Raw genomic sequence first — 12,989 nt, forward strand, 5'->3', positions numbered from 1 at the left:
TATGTCTTATCTTAAAATAGCCTAGCCAAGCGGTAGTGTCCTTACCCTTTAAGACACTTAAGGGGTTGGGATTAAAGCCCCACCAAGGTCGAAATGATATGTCCACTTTTGCAACACTAGGTATCTTAGATTTATCTCTTATTTTAGTGTTCAATATAATTATCAAATGTCAACAGGTCTCATATAAAACAATTTAGAGTTACTTTGATATTGCTTTTGAAAAATAAAATGTTCATTCTAGACATGATGTTGTAAAGTAAAAAATATATAGTTAAATAATGTTCAAATTCGTGAATATAATGATATTTTAGTAAAAATATAAAAAGATTAATTTATTATAACTAATTATATGAAATATAAATTTAAATATTTTTGAGCAATTAATAATAATAATTTATAAGATTTAATTTGAATATATAAAAATGACATTTAAACTTAAGCTAATCTAATTAAATATTAGAATATAACCATCATAAATTCAATTTATATAATGTTCTATATATCAAATATTACATAAAAGATATTATATTATAAATAAGTGCCTTTTTAAATTATAATATTTACGTTTAAACTCAAAAGCCCTTTATTTATGCAAAGAAAAGAAACAGAAAGAAACTATGGAATTAGGTATAGATTTAGACAAAATTGATCAATGCATGTGTACCGGCTAAAGGGAAATGGGAGGGGGCCACGCCATTTATGAATGTCTGGTTTTATTTCATTTCCACCGACCACCGTCTTCCCCACCCAAACCTTAACGTGTCAAACATTCTGCTTTCTCATTCTAACTAATATTTTTATAATAAGTCCTAAAAAAAGGAATTAAGAAATTAATAAACTTATATCAACAACACCAACTGTCATAATGCAAAAATAATTACGATAATCACATGGAAATTACACTCTATGGTGTCTTTCAAACGCAAGAAATGAAGTTAATTATTTTAAGCCACACACAAAATTCATACAAGTATAGGTAGCATAAATACTTTGAGACATGATGTTTTACACCTTCAACCATTCCAGGCAAGGGCACAATCCCCAGCAAAACCTAGCCGGATAGTAATCCTTCAGGTACACCTCCCGGCTGTATCCAACTATGTAGAAGCTGAAAGATTGACGATGATGACGCATGGTGACACGGGTCACTGGGACCACTGAGATTGTATGTCTCTCACATATGACCCTGGCAGTTGGAGGTACAGATGCCCTGTCTGCAATAACATCCGAAGAAAATGTGTTGAGGAAGAAAGAGTCGGCAAAATAGGCTGGGGTGCACTGGTATGCCTGAGTGTTGCATAACTGAACTCCTTTGGCCCTATGGAAAATCTCATCTGGAACCGATGCTGCTCCACTTGTCGCACTCACTTTTCGAGTTGAAAGTGTCTTCCTATCAAATAATTCAAGGGTCTATTTATAGAAAGCAAATGCAATTCATCTACATACATCCTGGTTTCACAGATCATAACACTAAAATATCCCTCCAGATTGAGTTTCACTGATCATCTAAATCAGACTCAGTGGACAGAAAATATTTCCAACAATAGTATCTTAGAAGTAGTGCCGGCGTATAACTATACAGCCAACATAGATAAGCATGCTTACCATTTAACAACAGCAATTTTGCGAGTCAACAGAGAACCGCTTCCATTGCATGTCTTGCATTTAAGTAAGCCACGAGATCCACAAGTTGCACAAGGTATCTTCCCCTTTCCATCACATTTTGTACATCTGCAGAGATATAATCAACCATCGGTGAAAAAAATGGATCATGTAAAGAACTCATACCTCAACAATATATGTTCGGAAGAAAAGAAATTAACAAGAAACCAAATATCAAACTAATGTTTACAAAGTTCAATATGGGATCATTAGGCAAAAGTTTCAAACTTAGAACACCCAGATAGCAAATTAGGAAGGATAATTACACGCAAATATGGTTCCTTGAAAGAATGCATAGTTGTGAAGTACTAGCTCAACCATATTAGTCATATGTTGGAACCAGTAACCAACTATATTGGATAATAAATATAGGTTTTGTAGAATTAAATAAAGTAGAAACTGCTCACATGGTGTCTGATCCGTCTCTGTGAGCAATTAATCCCCTTCCATAGCAAGCAGGGCACTGGGACATCTGATTTTCCTTGTAAAATCCAGGTTCTTGGTCTGCATTGCATGTAGCACATGGAATATCTCCTCGTCCTGCACAATCTGCAGATTTTTCTTTATACATTAAATCAAAGCTAAGCACTACTGACCATGAAGGCAGGAATCATATAGGAAATGTGTAACTAATAAAGCACAAAGCATTAATATAACAGGAAAGAGACATATGAAGGAACTAAAGGATCATCAAAGTCGCAAATAACTTTGTGTTTATAAAAATTTAAGATTTTAAATCCTTCAGTTTTAACCCCAAAGACATCAAATGTTTAAGCAGTATTACCTGAACATTTCTCAATGGTCTCACTATTAGGAATCTTGACTCGGGTTTCTTTGTATGGCACAAAGAGAACAGGGAATTGTGATCTTAAATCCAATTCCCAAATGCCAAGTTCAGGTGTATTATCCTTTCCATCAATTTTACCACCAAGGTAAGGTTCTGTTTCTCTTATCACTTCCCTTTCTTCTAAGAAAGTTTCAAGAGTTCCCACATAAACATTGCAATCCTCAACAGCATGAATCTTCCAGGTACGAGCAGGGTGACTCCCCCAACAACATCGATGACCGATATGATCGATGAGCAACTCTCTTATCTCTACCTCATCCAATAATTGCCTACACTTAGATGACACATTTTAATCAATACATGCTAATACCTAATTCTTAATAATTCACATTGATAATTCACACTTAGAGGACACATTCTAATCTGTTCGAAAATAGGTCAGACAGAGATTTAGAGATACTTTATATTACTAGTATAAAATGCTGCTGCTATATATTTGTCCTAGTGTCATGGGTTGCGCAAATCTAAGTCCGTGACACTAGCTCCTAATTCAAGAACATATGACAACACCGCAAATTAACGCAAGGGAGTCCCAAATTTCATCGAGCCATACCTCTGAAAATCATTGGAGTATGCGCCATAATCTGCTGCGTAAGGACTTTGGTGAGGAATAGCTTGCTCTGAGACATACAATAGAACCGGTCAACAGTAAAGAGTTCATAACTTAAAATCTACATTGACAACTCAATTTCAATGCTTAATTATGGAATTAATTTTCTTGCATCCACTAAAAAGACCAATATTGACAATTTAAAGCCACTCAAAAAATTCCCAACTATGAACCAAAAAAGTTAAACCATTTAACGAAGGAGACTGAAACACTAAATAACCATGTACTAAAAGAAGTGGCTTGTATTGGAGATACCATTAGGAAGGGGCTCAGGGGAGCTGATCAAAGGAGCATGAATGGATGGCGGGTAAGGAGTAGAAAAAGAAGTGGCTGATCGAATCTCTTCGATGCTAACATCCGTACCCGCCAACGAAGCCGTTGGAATCACCGACCCTGTTCTGCCAACATACTGATACGAGCTCAGCCTCTCGTTCTCATCAATTTCACTTCTTTTCTCTTCTAAAATCCAAGATTAATTCAAGACGACTCGGTTACGATCATCATTGAAAATATCTAAAAATATGAAAATGGAAATAAAAGGGAAGTGGGAAATGGGGTACCTGAGAGAAGAGGCTGTTCCATAGTTTTTCTTTGGCAATTGCAAAGCTGGAACGGTGTGGATAAGTGAAGATAAATTGGAGCAATTTCCTTAGCAAGGAAGGAAGTTGAAGAAGATCATCGAACCGAAGTCAAAATGTGTACTTGTCATCGAAGAGTATTTGTTTGCTTCCGATTTTGATGGGTTTGGGTCCAAAACTACTAGTGAGTGAATTTTGAGTAAGGTTTGTGCCCAATAATACGGTAGCCCAATTTTGTTTTATCTTTTCAGGGTTAATCCACTAAACATCTCCAAAGTATCGTCAAGATTTTAATTTAGTATTTAAATTTCAAAATATTTTAATTGAGTCCCCAAAGTATCAACATTATATTAGTCTATTCCTTTCATTAGCCCAAATGTCAATTTAGGCATTAAATACAAATACAGATTTGACATGAAACATATTTAAAGCATATGGATAGAATTGTTAACATGTATACCTACCGCATAGATAATTTAGATCTCATGTGTTTGAAAAAAATATACATTATCAATAAAATTTAGGGGACTATTTTTTTAACATACTAGATCCAAGCTATCCATTTAGTAGTTATGTAAGTGTTTACAATTTCATCCACATGTTTTATATATGCTCTATGTTAGATAGGCTCATGGGACCTGATTAAAATGATACAACTACTTTAAGGACTCAATTAAAAGTTTTTGAAGTTTAAGGATCAGTTTGAAATTTAAGTTATAAATTGAGGTTGTCTTGTGAAGTTAACCTTTTTTACTAGAATTTTCTTTTTGAAATTTTTTTATTCGAAAGTTCATTAATCATAAATGAGATACAAAGTCAAGTTCAACAATGACGACTATTTTTTTTTTGCTTTTAAAAAGTAATTTGAAAAGTTTGTTTTAAAATTTAAGTATTTTATATTACTGTGAAAAAATAATTTTAAGAAATAAAATATTTATTTTAAATATGTTACTAAAAAATAAAAGTATAAATTTAAATTATGTTAAAGTTGATTAATATTATGATATTTCAATAAAAAATATAAGAAAATAATATTATTAATATTTTGATATTTGAAAAATAATTAATAAAAAATTTTAGGCAATTAATATGAATTGTTTAAAAATTTTAATTCGAATATATAAATTATATTTTAAATATTTTTTATAAAATAGATTTCATCATGAAAATAATTGTATACTTAATATAAATATTAAATAAGGTACAGTGGATTATAAATTATGGTTAAAAATATCATTTGACTTTAAAAGTACTTTTTTCAAATTCTAACTTTTGCGTTTGCATTGAAAAACACTTTTGTAACACCCCTAACCCAAATTCGTTGTCGGAATAGGGTTACGGAGAACAGATAACAGACATTTCACAATATACAGTGTTCATATCAAAATTCAATCATTAAGTTCCTTATAAGATCCCTCGAGGCCCAAAATGCGCATTAGAATCAAGTCGGGACTAAATCGGAAACTTAGAGAAATTTTCGCAAAATTTTAAAATTTTTCCAAGGTGCAGGGGACACATGCCCGTGTGGCTAGGCCGTGTGTCTCACACGGTTCAGAGACATGCCAATGTCTCAGGCCGTGTGGGTATTCAAAGTAGGGACACACGACCGTGTCCTAGCCCGTGTCCAAATTAGGGTGGTTACTAACTTGGGTCACACGGCCAAGCTAGACGTCCGTGTGCTAGGTCGTGTGAGCATATTGACTTGCATAATTAAGGTACAGAGTTCACACGGCCAAGTCACATGCCCCGTGTGCCAGGCCATGTGCCACATAAGGTTGAGACACACGCCCGTGTCTCTACCTGTGTGGACAAAATAAGGTCATTTCTAAGCCTTATTTCTCACCCAAACTTGTTTTCATCCTACATCAACATTTTAACACATTTACCAACCAATTCAAGACATTTAAACCAAGACAAATCCAAGTCTTAAATTTAACATATTACACATGTAACACCCCTTACCCGTATTCCTTAACGGAACAGAGTATGAGATATTACTAATTTTTTTTAAAAAAATTTCGACAGCATTTCTGCTTATTTTTACATACAACCTCCTGCAAGTTTTCAATCACTCTTTCAAACAAATCCAATAATCCAACCAAAAACAGTTGTATGATCATACTCAATTTGTCTAATAATAAACATCAACATTTTAAACCGAAACATACTATATATTTGTTTACGCCATAATACATAAAGTCGTCTATACATGCCATGTTTCCAAAATATGAGTTGCAAAATACCCAAGCGTTGATGATAGTGTAGATGATTATCTGACTCCGCCCAAGTTCCGAGTTGATTGATGTCACTATAATCAAGGGGAAGATAAAAAACGAGTAAGCATACAGCTTAGTAAGTAAACATATGACAAATAAATAAATTTCTCACAAGGTTACACCATAGTATAATTTTAATCACAAATAAATTTCATTATTTGTTCAATTTCCAGCAAGCTGTTTTTCTGTGTCATAGTCACTAATTTATTTTTATCTGGAGCTACAGAACTCCAAATTGAATTCCGTAAATTTTTCCCGAAACTAGACTCATGTACCTTTTCACCATAAAATTTTCAGAATTTTTGGTTTAGCAAATTAGTACAGTTTATTCTTTAAACTTTCCCCTGTTTCACTGCCTGACAGCTCTGACCTCCCTTTACTAAAATTTACTTAACTCCATGTGAAAAATTCAAACAATGTTCTTGTTTATTTCTATTAAAAATAAACTCATTAAGGAATCCAGGCATATAAATTTCAAGCCATAATTATTTTTATACAATTTTTGGTGATTTTCCAAAGTTGGAACATGGGATTCAGAAATCAATCCAGCCCTGTCTCAAATAAATCCAAATATCCCCAAATATACAACTCTTTTGCTTCCTCTGTTTCTTTCATATGAAAATAGACTCACTCAGATTTAATTTCATCTATTATTCAACCTCCAATTCATTTTCCACCATTTATGGTTATTTTTCAAAGTTGCCCAACTGCTGTTGTTCGAAACAGGTTTGTATTTAAATTGTTTCTTTTGTACTTTTGATATTTCCTCCCATCTTATACATAGGTTGATTAAGTATCAAACCCAATATTCCTCCCATAACCTTGTCCACTATATGTATAAATATTCACCTTCCCAATTTACTCGTTGAACACCCGGAATGATAACCGTTATCGGTGGATTCAGCACTTAGCAACCACCAGTGATTCGGGGAATCAGCACTTAGCAACCCCTTTTTACATTCAAGGATATGGTGGAATCAGCACTTAGCAACCACCAGTGATTCGGGGAATCAACACTTAACAACCCCTTTCACATTCAAGGATATGGTGGAATCAGCACTTAGCAACCACCAAAGAGTCGGGGAATCAGCACTTAGCAACCCCTTGGGGGAATCAGCACTTAGCAACCCCCTTGTTATTCAATATAATCTGGCTTATTCCGAGTGTTCAACCAGAAACCGTGTTTTTCAACACTTTACCACTTTTCCCAATTTAATCACATTTTTAGGATCTTTGCCAAATATTTATTCTATGTTCAAATAAATCTCAACACATATCAAATAATATCAAAATAATACATTATTTCACATGTTTACTTACCTCAGTGCAAAATATCGTAATTTTGCAATTTACTCCACTACTTTCTCTTTTTCCCGTTTGAGGTATTCTTCTCGTCTTTCTTGATTATGGAGCTTGGAAGCTTGAAAACCCTAACTATGGCTTCTCCCTTGCTGATTTCGTTCACCATGAAGAAGATGAGCATATTTTGCCATCTTTTTCCCATTTAATTCTATTTAATTACCAAATGACTAAAATGCCCTTACTTAAAAAAATCTATTTCACTAATTCTATGCCCATTTTTGTCCATCAACTAACTAATGGTCTAATTACCACATAAAGACCTCCAATTTAAAATTTCATAACAATTAGATACTTCTAAGATGTAGAACTCAACTTTTGCACTTTTTACAATTTAGTCTTTTTGACTAAATTGAGTGCCCAAACGTCGAAATTTTCGAACGAAATTTTTACGAAAATTTTCCGTGAAATTGTAGACCATGAAAATATAATAATAATCATATTTTCCCTCGTCGGATTTGTGGTCCCGAAACCACTGTTCCGACTAGGCCCAGAGTCGAGCTGTTACAACACATACAACCAATGTGCTCTTAGGCACCCTAATAGACAATTTATTATTATGTCATTCCAAAACTTATACTTACCTAGATACCAAATGCATATATGCATAATCAAATTCACACCTCAAACATGTTAATACCATATATATATATCAAAACACGACCATTACAAGTCATTCCAATAGGTAATTACAACCAAAACATGTGTATGCCAACATTGGCAAAATTATCCTATACGTGTCATTATAACCAAAGTTAATTTACTAAATAAACCGAGATGAGCCGATGGATAGTGTGATGATATCTCCGCCAAGCTTCCAACCCAACGAGCCTTCGAATTACTATAGAGCAAAGGAAAATAAAACAGAGTAAGCTTTAAAAGCTTAGTAAGTTCGTATAACAAGAAATTATTTGTAACACCCCTTACCCGTAGTCGACACCGAAATAGGGTACGAGGCATTACCAGAACACATACACTTGTAAACGTGTTGAATCGAGTTATAAAATTTCATTAATATATAAAAACTTTCAAATTTTTAACATGTTTTTTTACTTCTTCACAATATACATAATGCAACATTTTCTGCCAACCACAATCTCAAATAATGGATTTACTCAATCGAGCTCAATACCAGATGTCAACTTATAATCCAACATTTTAACTTCAATTGCACTTTTAGTTACTTGTCAAATTAATGATCGTCTTACGGATTTGAGTACATCGTTTGCCCGGTGTCACAATTTGCTTGAATCTTTCACAATGCTATAACTTAGTATGGTTTTCTTCACGGAAATACCATACCTACTTTTCACAACTCAGTATGGTTTTCTTCACTGAAACACCATACCTACTTTTCACAACTCAGTATGGTTTTCTTCACTGAAACACCATACCTACTTTTCACAACTCAGTATGGTTTTCTTCATTGAAACACCATACCTACTTTTCACATTTTGCCATGGATCCACCATGGACTTATCTGTCAATTCATCACTGGTTGCCGAACATATGTACTCAATCCTGCGTATCCCTTAATTTGAACTAACATTCTCATTTTATTCTCATTTTCACCATAATCATAATTCAATAACAATATATGAATTGATACATTATATCAGAAACAATGGATAGTGTGATATATCTCTAATAAGCTTCCAACCCAACCGATCTTCCGAAAATATATTATCTCAAGCTCAGTGGGATTTTATATAACTTTAACTCTTCATAATTTCTTTATTTTCATTTGCATTTCTTTACTTTCCACGCTTATTCCATATGCGTGACACACAAGTCATAAACATATCATTCAACCATAGTCACAAGCTAGTGCATTTAACTAAAGCCTTTTTCTGAATTGATCACATAATAAGTCATTTCATAAGAATTTGTATAATTTAAACCATACCACTTTTTCATGAGCACTAGCATATTTTCACTTAAATACTTATCAATCCAATGCTTCCACTAAATAATCATATTACTATTCAACCAATAGCTTGGCACTTGCCTAAGCATCAAGCAATAACACTGGTTAGTGTACTTGCACACATTACATAAAAACTCATCATGTATAATTTTCTTGTATCAACATATTAAAGATAATCATACATTTACATGTCATGATACATATCATTCTCCTATCGTTTCTTCAAAGGCATATATCATTCATTTCATTATTTTGATATTTCGTGTGCTACCATTTTCATAAATTTCGTGTGCATACTGGTAATAGTTCATTTCTCAATATTTATAATTCATCTATAAATCTTTTAATTCAATCACATAAGTCTCTTACCATTTCTTAATCAAATTAGGGAACAGTTACGGAAAATTGAGTACTTCACTTTCACATTACCATAGTATAACTATGGTCTTGCGTATGACCACTTATCACTTTCTGAAGCCGTAGTCCTGCCACGGTCTTACACAGGTCACATTTATCACTTGTCACAGATCAGAAGTACTCAAATCCGACGTTCCGCTCAATTTGATCATTTATTCAGTTTTCGCAATTTTATTTTATTCTCATTTCATCAACAAGTTTATCTCATCGTGCATTATATAATTCATGAAATTAACATTAAATCATTAAATTTCAGCCATATGAACTTACCAGGCTAATATGCAGAATTACCAAGATACAAGGGCATTTTGGTAATTTTCTATTTTTCTCGATTTTCTACCCGATCTTGACCTAAATTAATTTTTCATTTAATAAAATAACTCATTTCATGCAATTTGGTCATTTTTGACATTTTTCCAAAATTGCCCCTAAAGTTTTACTTTTATTCAATTTAGTCCCCGAGCCCAAATCATGCAAATTAACCATTTGTAATGCAAACCCATACTAGCAGAATATTCATATATTTATTTCCCACCTCCTCCTCTCCATTCCACATCCTTAATGTATATAACACACTTAAACAACATTAACTATAATTTCACTATTCACTCACATGTATATTCAAAGCTGTTTATCCGAGTCAGAGTCACTAAATTATTTTTATCAGGAGCTACAGATATCCAAATTAAGATTCGTTAATTTTACCTGAAAATAGACTCACATATCTTCTTACCATAAAATTTTTATAGTTTTTGGTTCAGCCAAATAGTACAGTTTATTCTTTAAAGACTTATTTTGCTTCTCCTTTTCGGCCCTCAGATAAGAGCCTTTTACTACTAGATGCTACTCTTTGAACTGAAGCTTGAGCATTGCTCTCAGCTTCATCGGATTCAGCTCGGTTGGACGACATTACTATATGAAAAACATATTTAAAATGGTTAGGAGATATCACACTATCATAGGTTATATAATGGCATGTATAGCTAGACTCGTATTTGTTACGTTAGTCTAAGAATCGGCTAAACCGTAGCTCTGATACTAATAAATGTAATACCTCTAACTCGAATCCATTGTTAGAATAGGGTTACAGAGTATTACTAAAGATTACAGAATAGATAACAAATATTTCACGACATACAATGTTCATATTAGAATTCAATCATAAAGTCTCTTATAAGAGCCCTTGAGGCCCAAAATGAGCATTAGAATCAAGTCGGGACTAAATCGAAAACTTAAAGAATTTTTCACAAAATTTCAAAAAATTTTTAATGTGCAGGGGACACATGCCGGTGTGGCTAGGCCGTATGTCTCACATAGTCGAGAGACATGCTAGTGTCTCAAGCCGTGTGGGTATTCAAAAGTAGGGACACATAGTCGTGCCCCAGCCCGTGTCCAAATTAGGGTGATTACTGACTTGGGTCACACAGCCAAGTTAGACGCCCGTGTGCTAGGCCGTGTGAGCATACTAACTTGCATAATTAAGGTACAGAGTTCACACGGCTTAGTTACATACTCGTATGCCAGGCCGTGTGCCATACGCGGCTAAGACACACACCCGCGTCTCTATCTCTACCCGTGTAAAAATACGTGAGCATTCTGTTTTGAAATTTTAAAGATGCAAGGAACACATGGCCGAAACACATGCCCATGTGCTAGGCCGTGTGACACACACGGCTGAGACATACGCTCGTGTCTCTACCCGTGTAAACAAAATAAGGTCATTTCTAAACCTTATTTCTCACCCAAACTTGTTTTCCTCCTACATCAACATTTTAACACATTTACCAACCAATTCAAGGCATTTAAACCAAGCAAAATCCAAGTCTTAAATTTAACATATTACACATACAACCAATGTGCTCTTAGGCACCCCAATAGGCAATTTATTATTATGTCATTCCAAAACTTATACTTACCTAGATACCAAATGTGTATATGCATAATCAAATTCATACCTCAAACATGTCAATACCATATATATCAAAACACGACCATTACAATCCATTCCAATAGCTAATTACAACCAAAACATGTGTATGCCAACATTGGTCAAATTATCCTATACATGCCATTATAACCAAAGTTAATTTACTAAATATACCGAGATGAGCCGATGGATAGTGTGATGATATCTCCGCCAAGCTTCCAACCCAACGAGCTTTTGAATTACTATAGAGTAGAGAAAAATAAAACAGAGTAAGCTTTTAAAGCTTAGTAAGTTCGTATAACAAGAAATTAACTTACCATTCAATTGCATTTAAGGTAAGCATATATAATACATCCAAAACAATTTAGCTAATAGCCTAAACACATATTCTTATCAAACTTGTTAGTCATGTAATTCACATGAATTCCAAGAAACAAGGATGAGCCCATCATGTAACAAGATTTCCATATTCATAAACTTTCCATATCTGAAAATCACATATATCAATTCCATGTATTTCAGGGATATATGGAAAATAATTCATTTAAAAATCATGTTTTCTTATGTCAGAATTATGCATGTTTAATCATTAAATATCAATAGATACACGGGTAGTACACTCGAAGTGTACAAATTTGTAATACATCAATTCTATTCGGGAATGCTCTTTAGAGCATATAATCAGGAAGTCCTCTCTCGAGCCATATAATGGGAAGCTTATCCGAGCTATATAACGGGAAGCTTATCCAGGCTATATAACGGGAAGCTTGAGAGAGGTTATAATGGGACGCTCTTTCGAGCTGTGGTGTACCCGCAACATATGCAAAACCACAACCAAATACGGGAAATCTTGTATTCATTGAATTTTCATTTATTCAAACGGGACTTGACATTTATCGGGCTTTGTCAGATATGTAGTCAATTTCATATACATGACAACAATACAAACACATACATACAATTCAATTAACATATATAAATTTTTAATTTAGTTACACGAACTTACCTTGACAATATTCGTGCTCGTAGACTATTTCCGATACTTTTTGTTTTCCCCGATCTAATTCTGAACTAGGTCTATCTAGATCTATACGAGCAAACTTAACTCAATTTAATAAAATTCACATTCAATTTCATCCAATTCACATATTATGAAAAATTACTATTTTGCCCCTATATTTTTGAGTAATTACGATTTCATCCCTAGGCTCGAAAAATAAAATTCATACAATTTAATCCTTATTCCAAGCCTAGCCAAGTTTTACATATAATATTTACAGCCCATGTATTTTAAAAAATCAGAATTTTTCCATAAATTTTACATCTTTTCAATTTAGTCCCTAAATTATAATTTCATCAAAATTCACTTTACAAAAGTTGTTTGCC

At 33.6% G+C, this 12,989-nt stretch overlaps 1 protein-coding gene across 2 annotated transcripts; it reads right to left on the minus strand.

The window, feature by feature from the left end:
- Window positions 1–863: 863 nt before the first annotated feature.
- On the minus strand, window positions 864–3,882 carry LOC107899030 (protein SSUH2 homolog). Of its 2 annotated transcripts, none has more exons than XM_016824626.2 (7): window positions 3,680–3,882; window positions 3,375–3,578; window positions 3,063–3,129; window positions 2,447–2,778; window positions 2,070–2,211; window positions 1,606–1,731; window positions 864–1,390 (listed from the first exon to the last, which is right to left on the minus strand). In XM_016824626.2, the coding sequence occupies exons 1-7, from the start codon at window positions 3,699–3,701 to the stop codon at window positions 1,006–1,008; spliced, it is 1,278 nt and encodes a 425-aa protein (XP_016680115.2). In that variant the 5' UTR covers window positions 3,702–3,882; the 3' UTR covers window positions 864–1,005. The 2 variants fall into 2 exon arrangements, with proteins under 2 accessions (XP_016680115.2, XP_016680116.2); XM_016824627.2 differs by having other exon boundaries at window positions 3,375–3,575; window positions 3,680–3,854.
- Between the last annotated feature and the right edge of the window lie 9,107 nt (window positions 3,883–12,989).

This window comes from Gossypium hirsutum, chromosome D04 (assembly GCF_007990345.1).
Source record: "Gossypium hirsutum isolate 1008001.06 chromosome D04, Gossypium_hirsutum_v2.1, whole genome shotgun sequence".
NCBI lineage: Eukaryota > Viridiplantae > Streptophyta > Magnoliopsida > Malvales > Malvaceae > Gossypium > Gossypium hirsutum.